A 26,785-nucleotide genomic window follows, 5' to 3' on the forward strand; every position below is an offset into this window, starting at 1 on the left:
TTTAGCCAGAAATTCTGAGTGCCTGACATGAAAGGGAATGTTGAGACAAAAGAAAAGCTTAATTGAAGTTTAAAGGGAGTAATACAAACATTCCTATTCTAATTTGATTTTCTCATTACAGGGTCCCTCTTACAAGTCTTTCTCATCCGAGTAATTGTTTATCACACTAGAATCCTACTGACTTTGGTGGACTAAAATATAAGAAATGACTACTCACATGAGAAAATTTACAGAATCAGGTCCAAAGTTTGCAGGTCTGAATATTTAACAAACTGATTTGGTGAAATTACACAACTTTACACCATACCAGGATGCAAGTAGAAGCTATGTTTTATTGTTGTACTTTAAGTAGCTTGGTTTTTAAATTTTATTTGCAGGAAGTAGAACGAGAAATTTCATTCAGGACTGAATGTGGACTGTATTACTCCTACTATAAACAGATGCTGCAGGCTCCGTCCATCCTACAAGGTATTTTAAGGTGTTCAAATTAACTTAAAGAAAAATAAATTTTGTGCTTAAAAAAGTGCTGGAGGCTATTTGATGCATTTATACAATGTATAGGAATAGATTAGCCAGAAGAAGGGTGTAGTGCCTCCTGTGAAGGTAGTTCACAGGTACAGAAGCATTGTTATATCTATTGTGTACACATAAAGCTCCTAGCAGAAGGGGGGGCCCTCATGACTGGTTAAATGTTCTAAGCATTGTTACAAAATACATAATAACCTAGTATGGTGCAAGTTGGGTTATTTGTGGTAATATATTATCATCTAGAATTTGGGGTGAGATCTCTAAGTAATTATGCTTATGTTAACCTTATATCTGTTATAATTGGTAGTGACTGTTGATATCAAACCTAGTTGGATTTGTCGTAGTGATTTAGAAGTGCACAGCTTCTCACCTCATATTTAATACCCCGAGTCTTTTGCTGCAAACATAATTTATCATTGCAGTTTCTACCACATTGGGAATATAAGTATAGTAGTGAATGTTTCGTATTCACTTGCAATAGCAGTCATCCAAGAATCATTATAACTGGGAAAATCAAAGAAGTTTTTTGGGGTCTTTGTAACTCAGCCAGATAAAATAGTGTGTTTCAAATCTTTGATAAAGAAACTTCATAAATCTTTCAAAGAAGACCTTAAAATACACTTGAAAAGTTCACACTATACCATGGATGTGGAATAAATAAAAACAACATTCCCTTACTTTTATTTATTTTTAATGTTTAGGATTACATGACCTAATACATGACAATAAAACAGAATCTCTGAGGACAATCAACATACTTGAACGAATGAATGTTTACCAGGAGGTGTTTCTCAGCATTCTTTATAAGATTCTTCCTATTCAGGTAAGCATTTAATTATGGCTTTAAATTCCTAGAAGTATCAGAAAAAGCTCCCTAGTGAATCACAGCCCTCATTTCACTTCATTTCTCAGAAGGAATATATATCTTAAATATTTTTACAAATTTAAAAACTACATTTTGTTTTCAGATGCAAACACACATGAAAACTTATTGAAAAATCAAATTTTATATGCACAAATGTGGCTTAAATTACTTGTTCATTGCCATGTTGGATTTGGTCCTGAAAGAGGAGCAAGTATCTTTATGGTTATTTTTAGTCTTTGAACTCTTATTCTCTTTGTGTATGCTTGTGCAGGGTTTCAAGAATGAGTATTGGTTTGGCCAGGTTGATAAAAAGACTGTTATTTACAGAGTCATAGAAAAGTAGGCCTGGAAGGAGGTCATCTGGTCCATTCCCCTACCCAAGGCAGGATTATCCCTGACTAAACCATCCCAATCATGTTTTTGTCTAATCTGCTCTTAAAAATGTCCAGGGATGGTTATTCTACAACTACTTTGGAAAGCCTCGTCTAGTACTTAACCACTCTGGTAGTGAGAAAGTTCTTCCTAATATCCAACCTAAATTTCCCTTGCTGCAAATTAAGACCAATGCTCTTTGCCCTGTCCCGAGAATAGTTTATCTCCATCCTCCTTAGAAATAGACCTGCAAAATTCCACTTTTGTGTTCACCTTGGTCAAATACAGCATTAGAACAATGTAATGGAACGTAACAAGGCTTAGAGCTGCCAATTCTCCCAGTATGTTAGGACTGTAGGAGGAACTTCCATCACTTTGCCTCTATTCTCTAGCTGAGCAAATGTAAGCTTCCTGGTTCCTGACCCCTTGCTAAAATCCTTGTGGACATCCTATTGCTGTTGAATTCCCTCCTAGTGGGTGCATCTACATGTGCACTTCACTGCAGAGTAGACTGATTTGTTGCATAGTAAAGCATCACCATCTACATGTGTGGCAGCATTAGGCTGCAATAAAACCGATTAGTGCTGCCATAGACATTAGGGCTGGAAGGGACCTCGGAAGATCATTGAGTCCAGCCCCCTGCCCAAAGGGCAGGAGGTCAGCTAGGGTCATAGGATTCCAGCAAGATAAGCATCCAGTTTGCTCTTGAAAGTGTTCAATGAAGGCGCTTGAACCACCTCCGGTGGCAGGCTGTTCCAGACCTTGGGGGCTCAGACAGTAAAGAAATTCTTCCTTATGTCCATCCTGAAACGGTCTTGTAGTAGTTTACGACCGTTCGACCTCGTCATCCCTTGGGGCACTCTGGTGAACAAACGTTCCCCCAGATGCTGGTGGTCACCCCTGATAAACTTGTAGGTGGCCATCAGATCACCCCTGAGCCTGCGCTTTTCCAGGCTAAAGAGCCCCAGGGCTCTCAGCCTGTCATCGTAGGGTCTGCTTCCCTGACCTCTGATCATACGCGTGGCTCTTCTCTGGACTCTCTCAAGCTTCTCCACATCCTTTTTGAATTGTGGAGCCCAAAACTGGACGCAGTACTCCAGCTGCGGCCTCACCAAGGCCGAGTACAAGGGGAGAACGACATCCCGGGATTTGCTTGAGAAGCATCTATGAATGCAAGCCAGCGTTTTGGTCGCTTTACTAGCCGCAGCATCGCATTGCAGGCTCATGTTCATCTTGTGGTCAATGATGACCCCAAAGTCTCTTTCTTCCATAGTGCTAGCCAACATAGCACTGCTGAGCCTATAAGGATGTTGTGGGTTTTTCTTCCCAAGGTGGAGAACCTTGCATTTATCGGCGTTGAACACCATCAGATTCTCGTCTGCCCACGTGCTGAGCCTGTCCAGGTCAGCCTGGATCACCCGCCTGTCTTCTGGTGTGGATGCTTTGCCCCAAAGTTTGGTGTCATTGGCGAGCTTGGCCAGTCCGCTTCTGACTCCAGTGTCCACATCATTAATGAAGATGTTGAACAGTATGGGTCCAAGGACAGAGCCTTGGGGGACCCCACTGGTCACAGGACACCATGATGAGTGACTTCCATCAATTACTACCCTCTGGGTCCGACCACAATTTTCCAGCCAGTGGATTGTGGAGGACCCAAGGCAACAATTGGCCAGTTTCTCCAAGAGGCGATCATGGGATACCAGATCGAAGGCTTTTTTGAAGTCAAGATATATGACATCAATCTCTTCTCCCTTGTCCAGGTGATAGGTCACCTGGTCATAGAAGGAAATGAGATTGGTCAAGCAAGACCTACCCGCAACAAACCCGTGCTGGCTATCCCTTAAGATGTTGGCGTCGGATGGCCTCTTTAATAAACTTTTCTAAGATCTTCCCTGGGATAGAAGTCAGGCTAATGGGCCTATAGTTAGCCAGATCCACTTTCCTCCCTTTCTTGAAGATAGGCACCACATTGGCCTTCTTCCAGTCTTCTAAGATAGTACTGTTGAGGACAGTACAGTCTTACAGAGGAGTAAATAACTGTGATTAAGCACATGTGTAGATGATGACCACAGACATAAATTGCACCTGGTCAGCCCAGCCAGCCAGGGTCCAGACTCCTGCCTGCCACCTAGCCACACAGCTCCACACTTTCATACTTATACCCTTGTGCCCCAACCAGCCCCTCTGCCATCTGATGCCGCCACCCAGAGTCCATAGCTGACCCCCTCCAGGCCTTTTCCATATTCTCTCAGATGCTGCTCTCTTGGGAGCACATGTAGACACTGTGCCTGGGAACAGTTTACTCCAGCTCAGATTGCTCCAGAGTTTATTGTTTTGCATTAATTGCACGTGTAGATGCACCCTGTGAATGGACAAGATACTGAAGTGGGACTGAGGGTATAAGTTGGCATTTTAACTAGATAACTTTGTGTTTCAGTTCAACTTTATTATGGACTTAATCTATTTTTTAATGAATTATCAATTAAAATAATTGTAAAGATTTTATTTTAAGCAAATCATGTTTTTGGTTGGGGGGGTTGGCCTTTTAATGGTTTGAATTTGTATAGGACTATTTTTTTTTTAATTCAAATCCGTTTAAAGCATTTTTCACTATTTTATACCAACTTCAATATTCCTCTGTTTTACAGCAATACTTAGAGCCTGTTTATTTTTATATCTATACTTTGTTTGGACTTCAGGCTGTTTATGTCATTGCTTTGTACATAACCAGCTGGCTTCTCAGTGGAACATGGCTTTCAGGCTTATTAGCAGCTTTCTGGTATATTATCAACAGGTTAGTATAACTAACATCTATTCTTCCTAAAGTTTAATTGTCACAGTAAAGTATGTACCAAACTATTCTCTAGATTAATTGGAGCAAGAGATAACATACCATAGCAGCAAGAGTTTTCTTTAGATTAGCCAGAAAACATTTTAAAATAGTTAAATATAATTAGAATGGGCTGAAGCTGCAAAGTTAGAGTAAAACATTTTAGGAGGGTTGAATCCAGTGTCCTGGTTGAGATCAGGCTAGAAAAATACAGCCGTATTTAATTTCCCTGGGCTGTATAAGTATCTGGTAGCCATTTAGATAGTAAGTAATGCTGCTCAGCTTTACTGGCCTAGAACCGCCAGGATGAAGTTAAAGTATCTAAGGGCTGCTCTAACATAGATGCCCCAGGGTTGGCTGTTTCAGCTGCCCACAGTTTTCATAGATACATAGACGTTTGGGTCAGAAGAGACCTCAATAGATCATCAGATCTGACCCCCTACCCTCGGCAGGAAAGAGCACTGGGATTAGATGACCCCAGCCAGGTGCATGTCTAGCCTCCTCTGAAAGACCCCTGAGGTAGGGGAGAGCACCACCTCACTTGGAACCCCATTTCAGATTCTGGTAACCCTTACCATAAAGAAGTTCTTCCTGATGTCTAACCTAAATGTGCTCTCCATCAGTTTGTGGCCGTTGTTTCTACTTACTCCAAGGGGTGCCCTGGTAAACAGAGCATCTCCTATTCCTTGCTGCTTTCCCCCCCCCCAAATTAATTTGTAGGCAGCCACAAGATCACCTCTCAGCCTTCTCTTGCGGTGGCTGCAGAGATCCAGGGCCCTCAATCTTTCCTTGTAGGGCTTTGCCTGCAGGCCCCTAACCAGCACTTAAGTGGTGGCACATCAGGGTTACTAGCACTTAAGTCTACCCACTTCCTTAACACAGATATGCCATTGGTTTTGTGAGACAAGAAAAATGTGGCCTTGGATCTGATGTGCAACTGTACTACTCTAAGATTGTGAATTCAGGGAAAAATAATGAGCAAGATACGTTGGCTTAGGCCACTGTGGAACACCTGAAATGAGGCTGAGGCTGCATCCAGAGCTTGTGGTTGTTTTCTGTAACTTAATCAAGTACAATGTCAGTTTTATCACAATTGTTTAATATATTAATCAGCAATTGCAAAGGATTTTGTCTGTAAGCATGCCAGTTACAGAATTATTCTTTATATGTATGTAGTAGTGTGATTAGTTTTCTTAGCAATTTTCAGATTAAATAGCTTTAAGCAAACATTATGGCTACATAAGGAAAAATGGACATTGGATTTTTTTTTACATTTGCTTAGGGATCCAGAAATAACTGCTGAGTGAGCACTTCTGACTTTCGGTAGTAGTTCCTAAAGTGTTGAAATGTTATGAGAATGATCAAAAGTCTGTCCAGATCAGCGTCATTCAGTTACACCATTAATACAAACCAACTAAATTACAATTAGATTATAGAAAAGGAAATGACAGCTATCTAGTCCTACAAGTGCCTGATGCAAACCAAACTGCAGAAAAACATTGCCATTGATCTGAAAATTGCCAACCTTTCATAGATTTCATAGACATTAGGGCTGGAAGGGACCTCTCCCACTTGCTCTGTTGCCTAAGGGAAGGCTGGGCTCCATGGTAGCAGCACTCTGACAACAAAGAAAGTTAAAGTTACAAAAGAGAACTGATGTCACAAAAACCAAGAAATGAATTCTGGAACGTTATTTTGACAACTTTTAAGGGACTTGCTAGTTAGCTACGTAATGGAGAAAAAAATGTGTCTAGATATCCTGAAAGTAGTCCATTTTAAATGCAACATTCTTTGCAGGAGATATAGTTTTGCTTGTGTATTTGTGACTCTTCATTTGTTTTGTATAGAATAGATACTACAAGAGTAGAATTCACCATTCCGTTAAGAGAGAATTGGGCACTGCCATTCTTTGCAGTTCAAATAGCAGCAATCACATACCTCCTCAGACCTCATTTACGACCTCTTCATGAAGTAAGTATTTCTAACATTTTGACATCGCAGCACTAATATAAGAAATAACAGGCAGGTTGTTGAAAGAGAACATATGCAGATAACCAACTATAATTCAGAACAAAAGCACCTACTTTTATTAAACCCTTATAATAATAGAAATGTACAAGGAACTATATAGATGGAAGAAGAAATTGTTGCCTAAAAAAACCTACACTTAATTTGGACATAGCTGAAATAAGACTTCACTAATAATACTAGTGTTGAAAACATTTACAAATTAAATTGTTCTAAAAGGAGATTTTATAGTTAGAAATGATGTTACAAAGGAAGTGGAAATAGTTTTAAGTCTTTGAGGTAATGTTAGAGGCTGTCAGAATCATTTAAGAAAAAGCCTTTTGGAGACTTAAGCATTAAAGAATGCCTTCCCCATTGATTATATTTTACTTTACTAATTCAAAAGGTATATATGAGCTTTTGGATTAAAAATATGTCCATGACACTATTTTTCTCCAGGTACAAAACTGCAGTGTCTAATTTTGAATAGTCACAAATATTCTATGTCAATCTGGCTATCTTCCAGCAATCAATTATTGAGTGACCTCTGTTAACACTTTTCAATGGAATGCTTTAGCGATACATTTTTTTTTTAATCTAAACTTTTTTTGTTTAAAGCTTTAAATTGGAAGTAACATCATTTGAATAAAAGTTTTCTTTTTTCCAGAGACTGACACTTCTGGTGGTGTTTTTATCAACATTCCTCTTTAGCCTGACTTGGCAATTTAATCAGTTTATGATGCTGATACAAGCATTAGTATTATTTATATTGGACTCTCTTGACATGCTTCCCACAGCAAAGGTAAGATTACTCCTGAAAATAAGCAGTCTTTCCCCATTTCCAATCTGTGATGTGTTCCTTTTATAAGACTGTATTTTCTCAGAAGTAGTATAACATGCATTGCACTTTAATGTACCTTTAAGCAATTAGTTTTGTAAACTATAGGGGGCTAGAACTGAGTAAGTTAAATATGTATGCCTTTTTTCCCCGTTGTCCACTTGGAATCTTTTTCTGTCACTTCTAACAAAGAGCTATAGTAAAAAAGCTCTGTGCAAAGTTATCTGTTGCTAAGCTACACAAAAGTTAAACTGCGTGGACGTTTTCTTGGATGTTTATCATCTAAAAACAAAAATCAAGATTCCAAGGACAATTAGAAGAAGAATGTATAAAGTATTAATATACTATATTTAGTTGAATCCCAAACTATCTTGAATTTAAGACAGTCCCCTAATAAATAGATTATAGACATGGAAAATATATAAATTTGTTATAATTTTCCTTGTTTAGAATCTGATTATCAGAGGGTCATCTTAATTTTGTCCCCTGCACTGATACAGTGGGGAAAGCAACTGCAGGAAGCTGGTAGCAGTGGGTGCACAGCTGGCCCCCTTTCCCCCTACCCCCCACTACTTTCCCCCCTTGCCGCAGTACCTTTCATTCCTGCCACCTGTGCCCCCTACCCTCTGCAGTCTCTCTCCCCTGTAGGCTCTGCCCTCAACAGCCTGCTACCCATAGCCTCTGCCCCCCTCAGTCCCTGCAGCTCCCCCCTACCATGTAATATGTAAATATTGCATTAACACCCTGCCCTTCCAATAAATTCATAGTTCAGATGTCAGTCATCTGATTTATAAGCATTAATAATTATCACATGTAGCAACAGTGCTTTTTCACATGGATTCAAGATAAACTATTAAGACAGTCTTAGTCAGACAAATGTTGTTCGCTCTCCAATTTAATTCCCAGCATAATAGTATACCAGTAGTGACTCTTAAGTAACAATCCACAGAGACTAAGAAATGCACTATGCTGTTAGATTCCTGTACAAGTAATTAAATTAATCCCTGGTTTCCCACTTAATATAGGGAAATAACTTGATCAACATTTTAAAATCTTTGAAAGAAGTTGTTAATATAAAAATGTAGGTTTGAAATTATAGCTATTTTGAAAAGATATTAATGGAGTGCCATTTCAATACAAGCCATTTGAAACTTAATATTCATAACTAACAGGTATGAATGATTTAGTCATATATTATCATGGTGTTAGCTGAAGAGACTCAGGGACATGTTTTTTTTACTTAATTGTTGCATATTTGTTTCCATGTGTGTACACACACATGCGCAAGATTTTACACTAGTGGGAGCTGCTGGTTGCATAGTATTTTTGAAAATAGGAACATGATTACATTTCCAAATTAAAACTTATAAGCCTTTAGGAATCTACTTTTGAAAGTTCTCTCTTTATACATCCTAAATGACAGAACAGTCTGTTTTATATTGCCATTACTTTCTGGTTTTGCAGTTTTATAGTGCCCCATTTTTGTCATGCTTTAAATGGTATCAACAGAATCTTTTAGAAACCATAAAATGGACACATTTCTTACCCGAGTTGCACCCATGCACTCCTCCTTAAGTGACTTGGAGGCAGAACTGGATCAAAGGTATTTGAGTGGGATTTTTTTGTTTGTTTTATTTATATTTATAGTATGAGTTTCTGCAGATCCTAATAAGGATCAGGTCCCTGTAGTGCCAGGTGGTGCATAAATGCATAGGAAGGCACTCTCCTGCCACAAATAGTTTACAGCATCATAAATAATTAGGTGGCCCATAGGCTGTAGCGGCACCCAGAGCCCAAAAAATTGACAATAAAAAAGTCTTAAAGAGGAAATCTCTGCGGTATTGATTTCCACAAGCACCTGTCATAGTGATGAATCCGTCACATAAACTGTGTAGACGTGATAACAGTTTTGCTAGGTAAAGTCATAAGAATGTATAAATGTTGTCTTGACAACCTTACATCCTTGTTTGAAAGACAGATATAGACACTGCACCATACATGAAAAGGAGGAACAGAATGGACCAGATTGCTGTTGCAGCAACAAGCAAGACAAGTTATACTCTTGAGACATTTGAGTTTACCATACAACAGCAGCCATCACTGGGTTGCTGAACTAAAAAAAAAAACAGTTGTTGTAAGGAGCAAAAACTGGAATTTGTTAGTTGAAGGATTGTTTAACTACAAAATAGAACAAAACATCTTTTAATAAAATAAAATATTTTCCCTTTATTCATTGTCAAAAGTCTCTAGTTCTATTGAGATAGTCTCAATACACCTTCTAAGCACTGCAAAGTTGACAGTAAAATGATCCCTACCAGAGACTGTTTTTGAGTATGATTATTGTATACTTAAAATAGTATACATTTTATAGCATACTATACTGTATAGTATTCCAGTGCACGAAGAATAATCATCTGCTGTCAGTTTCAAAGTTAAGAGGGTGATGGCCTAAATGTTAAAGAAATATTGTTAATTTATGCTAAACATCATCATGTGGATGAAAAAGAAAAACCTTCTCTCTTAGAACTCTTGAATTCAAGGCTAATTCACATTCTTATTTACATCTGCAGATAAACTCAGGGTAGCAATAGATATACCTCAGAAGCTACTACAGCTCAGCAGTCATTTTATCCTAAATACAAACTCATTTAAAATGAACTTTGCATAGAGTGTTGTCCCAGGGTGATTAGTGTTTTGGGCCAGTGTGGTAATCAGACTATGCTCTGTTTTTACTATATACAGTGTAAAAATATTAATTTTTAAACGCTGCATATAGCAACTTGCATTAGCAAAATACAGCAAAAGTCGTGTTAACCAGCACCTTAGAAACCAGCATCCTCTATTAACCAGCATGCCAGTCAATGTGGCAAAAGCGAAACTGGAAGTGCCCACTGTGGCACTTCCAGTTTCACCAAGCCCCCATGGCCTGGGGCATAGCAGCCTGTGTCCCCAGTATGCCCGGGGCCCCACTCCCTGTTCCCTGGCACACTGACGCGATGGGAGGGGCGGCAGCCCAAACAGGCAAATACACCTGTTCAGGCCTCTCAGGTAACCAGCATATTTGGTTATCCGGTGCCTCCCATTCCCCATGGGTGCTGGATAACAAAGCTTTTGCTGTAACTTGTTTTCTAACATGAATATCCATTTGAGCATCCACGAGAATTGCCTACTGTAATTTTGATAAAATGTCAGGACCATTTTATGCAAAGCAACTAAAATGTTAGCTTGAAATTAGCAAAATAAATATTTGTAATTGCAAGTTTTGGGACAGAAAGATACTTCACATAGGTTGTGGAAGAACTTAGACTTTTTTTTAAAACTTCCCTAAGATGCTATGTAGTCAATTTTTCCTAGCTCTGCTGGTGTTCATTGTGGCACCAAACATTCATAGCAAAAGCATAAAATACAATTAATTATGTTAATTCTCATACATACAAATATTCTACAAAATAGGGTTCTGTCAGTGAGTGTTTTAGTTTTTAGTGGTAGATGCCATAGTGTAAAAGTTTTAAAAGTAATTGATAGAAGATCTTTGCTTTAATCAAATAAATATTAAATATTTTTTGAAATTCTGGCAAACATAACATCTCGTTGCAGGTTATGATGCTCTATATTATACAAGTAACTGGCTTACTACTGGTCTGTATTCTACAGTTCTTTAATTCCATGATTCTTGGATCATTAGCGATAAGTTTTAATGTTTCTGTCTTGCTAGCAAGAACAATTCAGGTATGTGATCCAAAACTGTTTTTGTTTGTTTTGTTTTCATAAATAGTGAACAAACAGTATGAAAAATTATTTAAAAGCAGTCTTAGTTTTCTATGGAGTCTCCTTTGGTAGCCTCAGCAGACTACAATGTTGAAAAAATTTCTGTTGGAGTAAAGACAAAATCATCGGTTCCAATAAATCAGTGACAGTAAATTAACTGTTAGTTGACTATTTATAACATAACTCTTTGGATAGATCAAGAATGTTCAAACACTACAGCCATTGTTCATGTGTATAGCTGTGTAAAGTTAATGTCCTGATCCCACAAGAGAATTTTTGTGCGTGCGTGCGTGCGTGCAGTTACTTTGCTTGGGCCTTGCTTGGACCTAACTATTCTCTCCAGCAGAAACTTTCACAGAAGCAAGCTTATGTGAAACAATATTATGGGCATTCGCTGATTTGCTTCAAGGGTCAGGATTGTTTTCCTCCATTTCTGCATTTGGTTACTGTTTTATAAGTACTTTTTTACTTTCCCGTGAAACATCTGATATTAGTAACTATTGGTGAAGCCAGATGAGATGAGTCACTGATTTGAGTCCATGACATGAAAAACATTTTTGGCCTTGCATGGCACTGTGATATCAGTACTATGTTTTTCTAATTAAGCTATGGCTGAACCCATCCCAGGTTTGATTGTGAACAGAAGTGGGACCGTTCTTAAAATTGGATTTTTAAACTGGGAAATCAATGAGAAGTGACCTGGTGGATTCACGTACGGGTAGATCTTAGCCTCCTCAATGGCACATTAACAAAACGCTGCTCTCCTAGCAGTGCCCTAAAGAGTACATGTTATCTCTGAGGTCAGAATTGCAGATTGCTACTATAGCTTTCCACCAGGGTCTGGTGACTACATAAGTACAATGAGACTACTTTGGAGTGCACCTTTTATCATATATAGTAGCTGTTCAGCTGGCAGTTTGTGGACTGCATGAGGACCCCAAGTTAAGTTGCAACACTCGGACCCTGCCTGGCTGCTGTTTTCCCCATTTCTCTGGCTGCAACAACAGCTGGAGCCTATGGGTTCCCTCTCCCTCCTCTGGCTTGTTTCCTGCCTCCCAACTGGTGCAGCATTTGGGGGGTGGGGGAAGAAGGGGTGCTGCCCAGTGCAGTTGTAGGGGAGCAAACAGTGCAGTAGTGGCTGGGGGGGGTGTTTGCATGGGCTTGCAGTGCAGGTCAGCTGTGGAGGGGGCTGGGGGGAGTGGACTTGCAGCATGCAGCCAGGTGGTCCATGCCTTGCCTGGTATAGCCTGCATGGTATGTGGACTCTGCTGGTGTGGTCCCCACCGAGCTTAGAAGTTGGACAACCCTGCTATAAAGAAATTTGTACTGTTTTGGACATAAAGCTGAACTTTAATTGCTTGCATTAGGTTAATGCAGTTATAGCATTACATTTAAGAAACAAATACGTTTTAAGGAGTCTGCTTTACTCTTGTTTCAAATATATGCAGATCCTTTTGTTTTAAGTAATGAAGTACTAATTTATTTTTTTTTTAATGTCTAGAGAAACCTAAAAACTGGAGGCTTGTTAAATAGGCTTGGGAAGCTTTTCCTCCATGTACTCTTGGTATTATGTTTGACACTTCTTGTAAATAACTTTATTAAGGTAAATAAATTATTTATTTTAATTTAATGTTTTGTATTAATGTAATGTATAGTAAAATATGCTATGTGTATTAGTTATGCTATGTGTATTAGTTTATTACAGTAGTGTTCAGGTGATGTTGTCGTAATGGTCTGGAAAATGAAAGAAGTTAAGAATTCTTGCAAGTGGTATCTTTTATTGGACCAAAATATTGGGATATTTTTTCTGCTTTTCTTAATACTGTAGAGCCAGCAGAACTGAAAGAACATAACCTGGATTATGTTCCTCCTTACATATCACCAACTGACCTCATGTACAGTAGATCAGAATTTAGCAGACAGTGGGTTTAAAGGCAATGACACTTGTACACCTGACAAAATATGCCCATTTTTGTGGTTTAATTGCATCAAGGTGTACACATGCAGGGTTTTTTTATGATTTAAATGAGTTTGTTACATTGCAAACTAAACCACATCTGCATGTAATTTAGTTTGTAAGGTAGCAATTTGTAACATTGCAGCCTTTTGACAGCTCGGTTTCCCTCCCTCCCCACCTCCGCTGCTGAAGGCAGAAATGGCAAGGGGCCTGATCCTTTTTTTTTTTTTTTTTGCCTCATGGAGCCTGCCCACGTCTCCTGCAGCCAGGGGTGGGGGGTGGGGCAAGCTGCTGATGGGCTGAGCAGCCTCAGAGCTGTGGGGGTCCCAGGTCCTTCCCTCTGCAGTGGCAGCACCCCCTGGGGCCACCTGGGCAGGCTGCTAGCAGGCTGGATGCTGCCCCAGCTCAGGCTCAGGGTAGAGTTGGATTGGGCTGGGTGCTGCCTCCGAGCTGGGGCAGCATCCAACCACTAACTACCCACCTGGGTGGCCCCAGAGGGTGCTGCTGCTATGGAGAGAAGAACTGGGGGCCCCCACAGCTCAAAGCCTGCCGGCAGCTTGCCCCCCAGCTGCGGGAGAGGTGGACAGGCTCCGCCAAAAAAAAAAAAAGGATCAGGTCCCTTGCTGCTTTTTTTCCAGTGGAGCCTGCCCACACTGCCACCGGGCCACACAGGCCCCAAGCTGAGGAGGACCCCCGGTCCTTTCCTTCACAGTGGCAGTGCCCCGCAGGGCTGCCTACCTACGCAGGGTGCAAGGAAGCCCAGGGCTGACTCAGCTCAGAGACAGCACCTGCCGGATCCAACTCTTTCCTGAGCCTGCCCATTGGAAACCCTTCAGATACTGCTTCACGGGCGGGCTCAGGGAAGAGTTAGATCCAGCAGGTGCTGCTTCCAAAGTGGGGCAGGCCCAGGCTCGCTAGCACCTCACCCAGGCAGCCCCCAGGGGGCATGGGGCAGCACCACTGCAGAGGGAAGGACTGGGGGCCCCCGCAGCTTAGAGTCTGCATGGCCTGGCAGCAGCTTGCACAGACAGGCTCCACAGGGGTGGGAGTGGGGCCCGATCCTTTTGTTTTTGTGAAGCCTACCCACCTCTCTCATGGCCAGGGAGTGAGCTGCGGGGGGGGCCCCAGTTGTTTTTTAGTGGCATCACTCCCTAGGGCAGCCTGGGCAGGCAGCTAGTGAGCGGGTGCTGCCCTAGCTCAGAGCCAGCTCTTCCCCAAGCCTGAGCTGGGGCAGTATCCAGCCTGCTAGCAGCCCACCCAGGTGACCACGGGGGGTGCTGCCACTGTGGGGGAAAGGACTGGGCCCCAACGCAGCTGAGGGGTCATTTGGCTCACTGGCAGCTTGCCGCCTAGCCACGAGAAACACAGTCAGTTTCCACGAAAAAAGAAAAAGGATCAGGCCCCTCACTGTAACATTAACAGAAGCCCCTAAAGTGAAACGGTGGGTTATTAATTCTCACAGTTAAAAACCCATCATTTCAGTTTAGGGGACTAAACCCCTGTCGCATGTACAAGTGTCTGGCGTATTCCACAGAACATAGAAGGATATTATTGAAAATCATTGATATTACATATATATAGCTGAAGATGTCTAGTTTATTAGTAATGATTTGTATATATTTATATGTATAGTTTATTAGTAACTGTGCGGGCCGGGTGCGAACCCGCGGCCCTTGTTGCGCTGCACGCAGGCTGTGACGGGCAGCCCGGGCACGCCGGGTCGGAGAGGGCGGGCGCCGAGCTAGAATTAGGCACAAACGCTTAACGGTAGATTTTAAGATTGTTTACTTACACCGAGATGGTCGCGGTGCAGGCTGAAAACTTGCTTGAGTTGCGGTTACAAACAAAAGAACACGAACAATCACGTGGAGTTTGCTAGGCTCCACGTAAACAGAACTCCGGATGTCCAGGACAAGCGCGCCTCAAAACTCGTAGATACGTCTTATAAAAGGTTACCACACGAAGACGGGAAGAGGTGGGCGGTGGATCAGGCCGCCAAACTCCTCTGAGTCTCACACAGGGTTTCTGTTACCCTGCCGTGTACCCAGAGTCCCCACGAGATGGATGTGGAGTCCTCTTCGGCTTGGGCGGAAACCACTCAAGCCTCTTATACGGCTAGCAGGCCAATCGCTAGCCACCACGTGGGAATAATTTAGAACTAGCCAATAGCGGGGAACAAATTTGCATTCGAAGAGCGGGAACTCTTTGCACCGTGCATTTCTGTGCTGCAAAGAAAATGCACCCTGCAAAGACAGCTGCAAAGTGACGGGAACTCTCTCCCCTGCACACGGGTTCTCTGTGCAGCAAAACTCCTCCGTGCAATGAAGCTGTAATCCCACGGGGATAATTCTAGTACCAAAGCACACACAAAATCAGACCTTTGGGTCATGACAGTAACGATGATGAATTAAAAAAAAGAATTGGGGTGACACTCAGATCACAGGCTGCTTGATGGATCTGCTCTTAGATAAAAGGGTTTTTTTACTTGTAAGCTGACAAAGAAATATTCAAAGATACACATTGCACCATGCCATTTTTATTGCATAGTACCTTATCTAGTAAAATTATACTTTAGGACCACAACTAATTAAACTTGTGAAACATCTTACAATTCTTTAAGATTTTTTTTTTTTTTTAAGAATGTTGTTTTTTATATCTGGAAAGATATTGTATTATAAGTACTAGTAGAACTTTTAACTATTTTTCTTCTCCATAGAAAATTCTTAATCTTGAGTCAGATGAACATATATTTAAATTTTTGAAAGCAAAATTTGGATTTGGATCAACAAGGTACGTTTTGTTAAAAGTTTGAATTTTCCTTCATTGTATCAGTTTATTGTCAAAATGAGGCTGACAGATTAACATTCATTTGAAATCTTAGCTGGCAAATAGGAGGTAGAACTCATGATATGCAATGTTATTGTTATTAGAAGAAAATATATTGTTTTATACTGGAGTGAAAAAAAAGAGTCCGAGTCTTCTAGGCAGCCACCAATTTAAAATCTATAATCTGATGGTTGTTACTCTTTTTTCTTTAGAGATTTTGATGCTAACCTGTACCTCTGTGAAGAAGCTTTTGGTTTGCTGCCATTAAATACTTTCTCAAGACTCTCAGATACATTTCTTTTTTATGCCTACATATTTGTCCTCTTCCCTATTATGATAACAGCTGCTGTTGTTGCTTTTCAAAATCTCAGGTACAGTATATTTCAAGATTTCCAGTTTCTCCTGAATTTTTTTCAGTAGGTTAACGAACCGGCATAGCTGACTGCAGCAGCACACAGTACCTTTTACCACCGTTCCTGGACAGACAGCAAGGAAGTGTGTTGTACAACTAGATCAAGTCATTCCATTGTTATAAATGTGTATGAAGTGCAGAATATAAAGCATATAGGAAAACTAAACCTACAAGTATTCTTTCATAAACCCGTAAACTATTTTGCACTCATGTCAAAAGTATTTAACTAGTGTCAGTATCTTTTAATTTTAGTTCTCCAGTGTAAAGCAGTCCAAAAATTCCCAAGTGTTGACAATTTAGGAGTCTACCAGTAGTGCTGTGCGAAGCTTCAGTCACTGATTTGATTCGGAGGAGATCTGGCCTGATTCAGTGGCTGAATCTCCAAATCCAAATCAAATCAGGAGACCCATTAATCTCTCCAAATTGAATCGGAAGCTCCTGAATCAGTTTGGACAGATTCAACGATTCGGCCATATAAACAGCTTTTTATGTTTTTTCTACATAGCTCGAGGTACCAGGCATAGCTCGTGAAGGCTGAGATGGTGGGGCAGATGGAGCATCCCACAGGAGCGTGGGGGGGGGGTCCCCTGCACACTTCGCGGCAAAGCCGGAAGTGGACCAGAAGTACTTCCAGTACACCGCGAAGTGTGCGAGGGACTTCCCCTGCCCGCTGGCTTGGCAACTGATGCCTCCTGGGTCTGGGGGGGTACCTGGGGTCCCTCCGCACGCTCAGAAGTGGACGCCACCAAGCATATGGGGGGTCCCTCACACTCCGGTGGGACGCTCCATCCGCCCCACCATCTCAGCGTTCATGAGCCGCACCTGGTACCTCAAAGTGTCGAAAAAATATATAAAGCTGTGCCTATGGCTGAATCGCTGATTCTCGGAATCAGAATCAAATCTTCAGATTTATATTTGGCTGAATCGAATCGAGACAGTGATCCGAATCAGCTAATTGAATCACTGTCCCCTGAATCAGGCCAAATCCAAATCAAATACTGCCCACTCCACACACCCCTATTCACCAGCATGAATAAGTCCCCAGGCAGCAAAGAGATGACTTAGCCTGCTTTGTGAAGGGTCTCCACGTACCGTATGTGGGTGGGATGATGTTTTTGGACAGTGTTTCAGTAGTTCTCCTATGGCAGTGAACCCTTTCTGCCATTCTAGCAGAATAAGAACATTTCCAAATCTATATACCTGAGCCAATACAGAATTTCTAGAAGAAAGCTAATTGTATACCAATATTTTACAAGGTCAAAGTGGACAATCAGATAATTTTAAGTCTGTCAATTGGACATTGATTCTGGGCAAAATAATGGCAGGACTCATGCAAGAGTTTATTTAATAAAGATTTGAAGGAGAAAAATATAATTAATGCCAATTGGCTTGGGTGCTTGGAAAATGAATCCAGTCAGACTTTTTTCTCTGCAATTACAAATTTGATAAAAGTAATACTTTTAATGTAATATAATTATGTAAGTTAAATATGTTAAATATGCAGCTCACAGGCCAGGTCCACCCTGTGGAGCCATATCACCCAGTTGCAGAGCTCCTGAAGAGACCAGAAATTTGTGATGGGGTGAGTGGTGGTCAGGGCCACTAAAACCTGCCGTAAGGAGCCCCACAGGCCAGATCCAACCTGGGTTGGGGGCCCATACCTGGTGTACGTCATCTAATTTGGGTCCCACCATCTGCTGTATCATTCTAGTTTCTGTTTCATTCAGCACTGGTGAGGCTTTACCTGGAATATTGCGGTCAGTTTTAAATTTCAGCAAGGAAAGTTTTAAGTTGAATATTAAGAACCTTCTCTCTAGGAAGGTGGTTAAGCATTGGAGCAGCCTTCCTAGAGAAGTTATGGCATCTCTGTCCTTAGAATTTAAGAGCAAGTAAAACACTTTTGTCTGCAATGGGTTAGACAGGGATTTTCCTGCCTTGAGCAAGGGATTGGACTTCCAATCCTACTTTCCTATGATTCTATCATAATGAGACTCAAGTTGCTCAATCTAGTATTTTAATAAAAGCATGACTAAAAAGACAAGACAAAGATCGAGAGCTAGCCTAACCACGGTATGTAGGTACCTATATAGAGAATAAAACTTTGACAATGGGCTCTTCAGTCTAGCAGAAGACTCTTCATCAAGGATTGTGAATTCTTCATCAATGCCAATTTTAAAGCACAATTGGATCTTCTTTTCTCATTCAAGAAAATAATTTATTCAGGAAGTCTTTTGGCTGGTGTTTTTTGGAGGTTGGTTTATACTATCTTACTGTTTGATTCTTCCTTTTCTAATCTATAAATCTTACTGGGTGCAGATTGAAGAACCTGCAGTCTACTCCTTTATTGCACTGTCACACTCGATTATGACAGGACCATGATTTTACCCTATATGTACAACTGAGCAAAATGAAAAAAAATCTCTGTTTATGGAAATATTTTTTTAACAATTGTATTATAATGTGATAAATATATACAAAAACTTTTTTTCTTAAATTAATTTGAATCTGTTACCAAACCCTGCATATCAGAGATGAAAATATAAAAACTGACACCACCTTATTATCGGACTTTATGAATCATCATTTTACTTGCAAGTGGGATATTAAAACAATTGCAAAAATTAAAAAAAAAATCATTTTGCCTGACAGTGAGAGTAATGCATCTCTGCTATCAATAAGTTAAAATAATTTTTAAAAATGTATGCAAATGTACTACTTTAAAATAACATATTACTGCACTTAGCATTTTTGTTTGTTTGTTTAATTTAGTGGCTCAGCTAATGTCCAGCCTATTGATAAAATGGAAAAATGCACAATAGCTCTCAAGCCTGGAGCTGCCTACAATTTAATTCACACAGTTCTGTTTGGATGCCTGGCTTTAAGCACAATGAGGTATTTCTTTTTTAATTCCATTATTATCTTTGCCAGCTGTTGATTATTTTATATATATTACAAATGTAATAGCCACAACCCCATGCAGCCTGGTATGTCCTTCATCTCTCTCCCTGTATTGCCCTGCATTTATTCCTGAACAGTATGGCCTTTCCCAGAACAGTCATGCCACAAAAAAACAAACCAATCATAACCTGAATGGAAGACTTAACAGCTTCCATCTCAGCCTTTCATAGCAAGGTGCCAAGGTTGATCTTTTAGTCCATCACTTCTGCTTGGCTGCCATTCAGGGAGCAAAGTCTTTTTTTAAATTTTCTTGAAGTTTTGCAACCAAAATACTTTGCATCGTTATAGAATAATATTGTTCCACATGGTTCCAGATGATCAATAACAATCTGTCTGTCCTCTTACAGAATGAAATATCTTTGGACATCTCATATGTGTGTATTTGCATCTTTTGGTTTGTGCAGTACTGAAGTTTGGGGATTTATCCTGAAATCTGTTCATCTGAACACACCACAGAGGGTTAGAACTGCTTTTAAAAATTACGTTATTTAAAACTATTTTTCCCACAGCTATATCAATGAAGATTCAGATTTATAAAGACCGTCATGAAACAAATTGTGTTTTTATGCCTCACATGTACAACGTACACAGTTAAGAAACATTTAAAATGCACTAGTATATACTTCTAAAGAATTTACAAGTTTATAAGCCTGATTTAAAAAGTTACGGTTAAACTAATCTGGAGTTTAATAATTTAAACAATTCCATTTGAGTGCACTAGGTGGCAATATACAAACAGCTATGAAAAAAGTGGTCACAACTTGACTAAACCTTTACGTTTTATTAGTAGTTTGAGCAAAAACGTACTGTTTGTTTATTATAATATGCTAGAATATTTTTGAACTTCACAGGAGCTAATTTTAAATGGCCAGATATAAATTAAAATTGTAGTGGTTTATATTCATTCCGTTTACCATGCTTTTTTAGAAGTTATTGTCTTGGCTCAAACAAAATTAAGATGAAATGCAGTCTCCACAGACAGATGTTGATTCCTTTGCGTATCTCACTACATGATAAGTGGAAGAGCGATAACGGAAAAATAAATGTTCATTTTGATTAAAATTAAGTTGTGCCACAAGAACTAATTGTTGTTTATTTTGGAATTCCCTTTTAGATATGTGTGATTAAATATTTGGTACCAATAGCAACATTGCTGTACCTTTCCCATAAGGTAAGAATTTTCTTAATTTCTTAATTGACAATAGGATTTTACCTTTTTTAATTTTAATAATTAGTAATTGTATATGAAACAAGTTTGAAGGTGAGGTATTTGGTATAAAAACTCATCCTTATTTCTAAACAGGATTTGCATACCAGATTTTTATTTTACTACTGCCCTAAAATGCCAATTCAGTTGGCACTGTTGTTCTTTACAGAGCATGGGGTATATGCCGACGAGTTCTTTGATGGCTGCTGAGTCCCATGTGCTAGTGACAGTCCTGCCCACAGGTAGGGCACACCCATGCACTAGCAATGCTCTGAATCTGATTCAGCAGATACAGCAGATTTTTTCCTCCTCTGACACCCGTCATCACAAAACTTGGTCCAGTCCCCCTTGCAGCACCTTACTCCATCTGCAAGCTGACTCTGCCAACCCAGAGTGTCATTCTGCACTCCTTTCCCAGTCATCCACAGAGATTTCAAAGGATGTTAAGTCATCTTTGCAAGCATCCTGAAATCTATGCAGCAATCTGCCTCTGTAGCTTAGACCCTTTGTGAACTTCAGAGTATAGCACATTCTTTGCAATCCTGTGATCCAGCACTCACTTACATGACCAAGCCACCTGAGTCTCTTCTTACTAATCAGTGTTCCCATGAATGGCATACCAGCACAATTTAACACTTCCACATTTGTCACACTGTCTTGCCATCTTATTTGAGGAATTTTACCTGGGCATCTGATACGAAAACCGTTGAGTCTTTTGATACGTTTGGCATACTGTCATCCGCGTTTCTGAGCCAAATAGAAGAGTGTATAAATGCACGTCTCATAAATATGGATTTTCACTTTAGTTAACAGTTTGTTATTTTTTCAGGCTCTGTCTTGCAAAAGACCAAAGTTTCTGGCTGCTTGGCTGGTAATGGTAGAGCCAAGGTAACAAATTTGGTCAACAGCATCCAGACGAGTACCATCTAGGGTGATATCTGGAACTGTTTCTGAAGAGCCTTAGTGAATGATAACTGTCTTCTTCAAGCTTATTGCTAGCCCGTAGATATTGCATGAGTCAGAGAACTTGGTAATGAGATGCTCGTCCAACTCAAGGGAGCCTGCAGTAGAGCGTGTTTGAGATGAATTGCCTGGGTTTGAAGTTATGACTTTGCTGGATGCCAAACCTACACTAAAGGAACTTGAACAATGCATCACAAAAATCTAATAACAAAACTTCAGCGTAAAAGCAAAGGAGACAGAACTGACTATAATAACCACAGAAGTATATCTCTTCTCAACATTGTGGGAAAAATCTTAAGCTATATTCTTTTACCTAGACTTCAAACGTTAGCTGAGAGAATCTAGCCAGAGAGCCAATGTGGCTTCTGCTTGGACAAGTCCACTATAAATACCGTCTTCTCTGTAAAACAGCTGCAGGAAAAGTGCAGAGAGAAGCGTATCCCACTGCACATGGCTTTTATAGATTTAACAAAAGCCTTTGACACAGTTAGTCAGTCAGGGTTTTATACAATTCTGAAGAACCTTGGTTGTTCACCTATACTGCTGAACTTTGTGAAATCCTTACATGATCGCATGAAGGCAACTGTAATGTATGCAAACCAAGAGTCTGACTCATTCAGTGTGAACACTGAGCCACAAGGGCTCTATCATCTGCAAACAACAGGTCCCTTATGATCTCCTTCACCTTCATCTTAGCTCTGATCCCTGCAGTGTTAAACAGTCCTCCATCATGTCTACTGCTGAGATAGAAACTCTCTTGAACATCACAGAATGTGTGTTGAAGCAGGAATGAGAAGTAAATGTTAAACAATGTGGGAGCCAGTACACAGTCCTGCTTCACTCCATTGTAGATGTTGAACGAGTCAGACTCTAGGTTTTCATAAATTATAGTTGCCTTCATGCCATTGTGTAAGGATTTCACAAGGTTTAGCGGTATAGGTTGACAACAAAGGTTCTTCAGAACAGTATAAAGCCCTGACTGATGGTGACAAAGACTTTTTTTGTTAAATCTGTGAAAACGACATACAGTGGGATACGCTGAAGGTTTGTTATTAGATTTTTTTTTGATGCATTGTTCAAGTTTCCTTAGTGTAGGTTTGGCATCCAGCAAAGTCATAACTTCAAACCCAGGAAATTCATCTAGAACATGTTGGTCTACTGCAGGCTCCCTTGAGTATATCATTCCATAGTGCTCAGTCCACCTCTCCGGTTGCTTCCCCTTATCAGTTATGATATTGCCATCTAGGTCTTTCAGTGGAGCTGTCTTGTATTTTGTCAGCCCAATTGCCTTTCTAATGTCCTCATACAACTATCTGCTGTCACTTGCATCAGCTGCTTGTTGGATGCTGTTGCAGAGACCCAGCCAGAATTCTTGACCTACTGGAAGCTGTTTGAACAGCCTTACAAGCTTTTCTTAGTTGTGTGAATCAGTATTAGGAGTATACTTGTAGGCAGTTAGGGTAGTTCTTTTTCTCTCTGAGTGGCAGCAGTACCTCTGAATGGTCTACAAACCAGTTGTTGTTTCCTTTAGTACCCTTTCCAAAACTTGACTTCCACATTTTACATACTTGTCTTCAGGACTTCCCATGCATCTAATGCAGTTTCATCCATTCCAGCTGACTTTGCTAATTTTTCATTGAAAAGCGGTTTTCTGACTAGATGATCGATTTGGCACAAGTCAATATGAGGTTGTCTGGCAGGTTTACCGTGTTGGATATTCGTAGCTTGAAATTTCTCTTTGCAGCAGACAAGGGAATAAGTAGTCTGTATCACAGTCAGTGCTTTGAAAGGATGGTGTATGCAGGATATCTTTCAAGTGTGTATGTCTTGTTAGTACCATGTCCAGCTGATGCCAGTGCTTGACTTCAGGTGTCTCCACGATGTTCTTCTGCTGTTACCAGCAAAGAAGGTGTTGGTCATTGATGAGCCTTGACTGGCACAGAGTTCAAGAACTATCTGACCATTGTCAATCATATGTCCAGTGCCATGCCTATCCAAAATCCCAAGTCTCCAAGCACTAGAATGGGTTCCTTCCATGGAATCCTGGCAATCAGTTCTTCCCACTGTTGATAGAAACTGTTCTTCTCCTCACCACTAGCTGCAGAGTTGGAGCATAGACACTGATGAGGCTGATGAATCCCTTCTGTAGTCTAATTCAGAGTGCCACGATACACTGTAATTGGAGCTTCACACGACGACATAAATTCATTTCTGATAGCAAAACCTACACCATGCTCTTTCCTTACTCCTTCAGGTTTGCCATGCCAGTAAATGGTGTAGTTTTCTCCTTTATGAAGCCTGTATCTGAGAACCGAGTTTCCGAAAGAGCTGCAAAATCAGTTCTGAAACGTGCAAGCTCATGTCTCAACACAGCCATTTTCCTCAGATCCAAATCCAGATCAGAGTCATATCCAGGGGTCAAAATCCATATGTTCCAGCAAGCAGTCCTGTTTATAAAATCAATTGAGCCAGGATGTAAGTAGTGAGGCTTGTTTCACCCACCTGTTCTAGGGCCACCCTCACGCGAAGCAAGGAGGCCATCTCTGAACAGGACTGCTTGGAAATCTTGGTAGCTGCCTCAGGGCCCTTATGCCTTTCTCAGATTCCTGCCACCATCTTGCAGCAATGGTGAGCAACCTGAATAGAGCTGCTAACTGCCCGTCGCTTTAGCCTCAACGCTTTTTCTGCCAGGGTGAGGTCTCTTAGCCTTTCTTCAACCAAGAAGTGTACACAAGGCAGCGGACAATGCAATTTAACATCATGCCCAGGACAAGCCCTAAAATGTATCTTGAAGAATAAATACTGGGTACATGGGCTGTTAACCAACTCACAATTAACGATGAGATTTATGTCTGAATTTTAAGAAAATTAAGTGATTCCATGTACAAAAATGATTGCCTGTCTAAACTGCATGTGCATTTATGGAAATAAAGTCACATTTAGCTGGTCACTTGGATTCACAAGCTTATGTGCTGTTGTAGTAGTCATGTGTTCAGATTATCAGGCATGATTTACATGCGTAATTTCCTGAAAATGTAAGCATATATCTGTTCTAATTTTAACCACTTATAGCTAAGTTGCAGATAAGATACAGATTGTTAACTTGTGTAATGATCCATTTTAAGAGCAGAAATGATCATCATCTTCTATACTGCTGTACTTCATCTCATGCAATTTTTTAAAGTAAATGTACAGAATTATTAAAATAGTCCAAGATGTTTGTTACCTTCAGCCATATTCCAGAAGCAGTCAATAGCAAGAGGCAAGCTTTTATATGTAAATACATGAGACGACATGTTTATGCAACACCAAGATAAATAATGGAATAAACAAAATGGGCTATTAGTATGATCAGTTTGTCATAGCAGTGAGATTTAAAATAATTAATTTAATAGATCACTGACAACTGGGCAGGCTATTCTTTTAATCTGGATTTGTAGAAACAAAAAAGATTCAGGAGCTACTTTGATGCAGAAATAATTTCTGTTATACCCAGTGGGAGACATGTTGTTTACCTTGAAATCATTAGCTTCAAAGAAACTCAATTTGAAGTTCATTATTAAAAGTTAAAAAATGAAGGGAGTCTCCTGCATGATAGGAAGCTGCCAGCAATACAGAAATTCTGAAGCTTTGTTACATTTCTCCTTGTTTGTTTTACTAATGTATTTTAAAAACAAATTAGAAAATTCTAAGATAAAAGGTAGTCAAGTTATTTAAGAAAAACATATGGTAATATATCCCACTCATGTATATTTTTCCTACTTAAACTACTTTATTATAAAATTTAGGGATGCTGTTTTCCCTCTCCTTTTGTGTGCTAGTTTTAGGAAGCATAGCATCTCCCCATGTACAATGGGTGGATGCAATATATCTATTTCTATCCTCACTGTAGGTGACAAGACTTTAGCATTTTTTTCTGTACACTGTTTCAGATAAATTATCTGAGTTAAGATTTTCTCCCTTCTCTTTACCAGCTGAGACCTTTGAAGCCAATAGCTTCTTTACCAACTGAGACCTAATTTCTTCAAACATTACTGAAATGCATTGAATCTGATACAAAGCCTACTCATGTCAACAGTAGCCTACGTTAACTTTTAGGAACTTTGGATCTGGCTACTAGGTATGCACAGTCCGCCTTAAGAAACAAGCGTTCATATAAAACATGTTTCCCAAAAGCTCGGGCTAATTCATACTGAGATTAGAAATATGATTTTTCTTGATGTTCAGTGGGAAGAATAAGATTTGGCACCTCTCAGGAAATGCTTAGTATCTTTCAGGATCAGTCCTTGTATAAACATGGTCTGAAAAGGAGATTGAAGCTAAAATGTTGTCAAGAAACCTCAAGAGTAGGCCAGAGAAAGTGGTCGATTTCCTTAGTGAGAGAGAGGCATGGCTTTGTAATCATGGGAACCGGAGTGTGTGTCATTCCTCCAAAAACCTTTGCAACAAGGCTGAAGGGATAAATCAATTCTAGTACTTTGATATCGAGACCCATGTTACCTGCTTTCCAACTAAGGATTCTTTTGCATGCCACCTGTGGTCATAGATTGCATTAATTAATTTTAACCTGCCATTGGATCTGGCTTTCTGAATTAGCAAACATATTTTCTGTAGTTTCTGTGGTTACATGTATGAGGAAACATGCATTAGTTCCTTCATCCAAACCAGTAGTTTTATGGGATTATTAACCTAATCTTGAATAAGCTAATGAAAGCTTCTTTTGAGACATGTGGTTGCTCCAATCCCTAATACATTGCCCGAAAGATTTATTCAGCTGCAGCTGTGGCTACGATGCTAGCCAGCTTTTAGATTACTTATACAGCATGTCTCAAGACAAACAAGACATCTACATTTCTCTTTACATGAATTTTCTGCATTTATACACCGCAGTCTACAACTTTCACATAAAACTAAAATTGTAGAGGACTTCCATGTTTAATACAGCAGATAATGACCACTGCACTAAGATGTCATTCCCTATTTGAATAATTCATGGCAGTATGAGTGTTGGTTTGACTGTTTATTTTGTGAACTGTTTGGGTTTTTTTGTTTTGTTTTGTTTAAATTCTGATCGGTATCCAGGGTACTTAATGTTTTAACATACAAGATCATCCATCAGGCTTTGTTTGTGCGAGTCTGTCATTCCTGAGCAAATTGCTGGTGTGTAAAATCAGTTCCTTTGCCTTCATAAATCCAAGTTCCCATTATGCCAGAAACTCTTAGTTTTATGCAAAAATTGAGGAATATGTTGGAA

General features: G+C 40.0%; 1 protein-coding gene across 3 annotated transcripts in view; it reads left to right on the forward strand.

The window, feature by feature from the left end:
* DPY19L3 (dpy-19 like C-mannosyltransferase 3) overlaps nucleotides 1–26,785 on the forward strand; it is a 69,869-nt gene that overhangs the window by 23,072 nt on the left and 20,012 nt on the right. For all 3 annotated transcript variants that reach the window (XM_019492936.2, XM_059713840.1, XM_006263264.4), the window contains exons 4-15: nucleotides 378–468; nucleotides 1,230–1,351; nucleotides 4,414–4,559; nucleotides 6,443–6,566; nucleotides 7,270–7,404; nucleotides 11,038–11,169; nucleotides 12,710–12,811; nucleotides 15,882–15,955; nucleotides 16,204–16,362; nucleotides 19,173–19,295; nucleotides 19,709–19,820; nucleotides 20,476–20,532. In XM_019492936.2, coding sequence (XP_019348481.1) covers nucleotides 378–468; nucleotides 1,230–1,351; nucleotides 4,414–4,559; nucleotides 6,443–6,566; nucleotides 7,270–7,404; nucleotides 11,038–11,169; nucleotides 12,710–12,811; nucleotides 15,882–15,955; nucleotides 16,204–16,362; nucleotides 19,173–19,295; nucleotides 19,709–19,820; nucleotides 20,476–20,532 — 1,377 coding nt within the window. The remainder of the gene's footprint in view (nucleotides 1–377; nucleotides 469–1,229; nucleotides 1,352–4,413; nucleotides 4,560–6,442; nucleotides 6,567–7,269; nucleotides 7,405–11,037; nucleotides 11,170–12,709; nucleotides 12,812–15,881; nucleotides 15,956–16,203; nucleotides 16,363–19,172; nucleotides 19,296–19,708; nucleotides 19,821–20,475; nucleotides 20,533–26,785) is intronic.

Source organism: Alligator mississippiensis, chromosome 10, assembly GCF_030867095.1.
Source record: "Alligator mississippiensis isolate rAllMis1 chromosome 10, rAllMis1, whole genome shotgun sequence".
Classification (NCBI taxonomy): domain Eukaryota; kingdom Metazoa; phylum Chordata; order Crocodylia; family Alligatoridae; genus Alligator; species Alligator mississippiensis.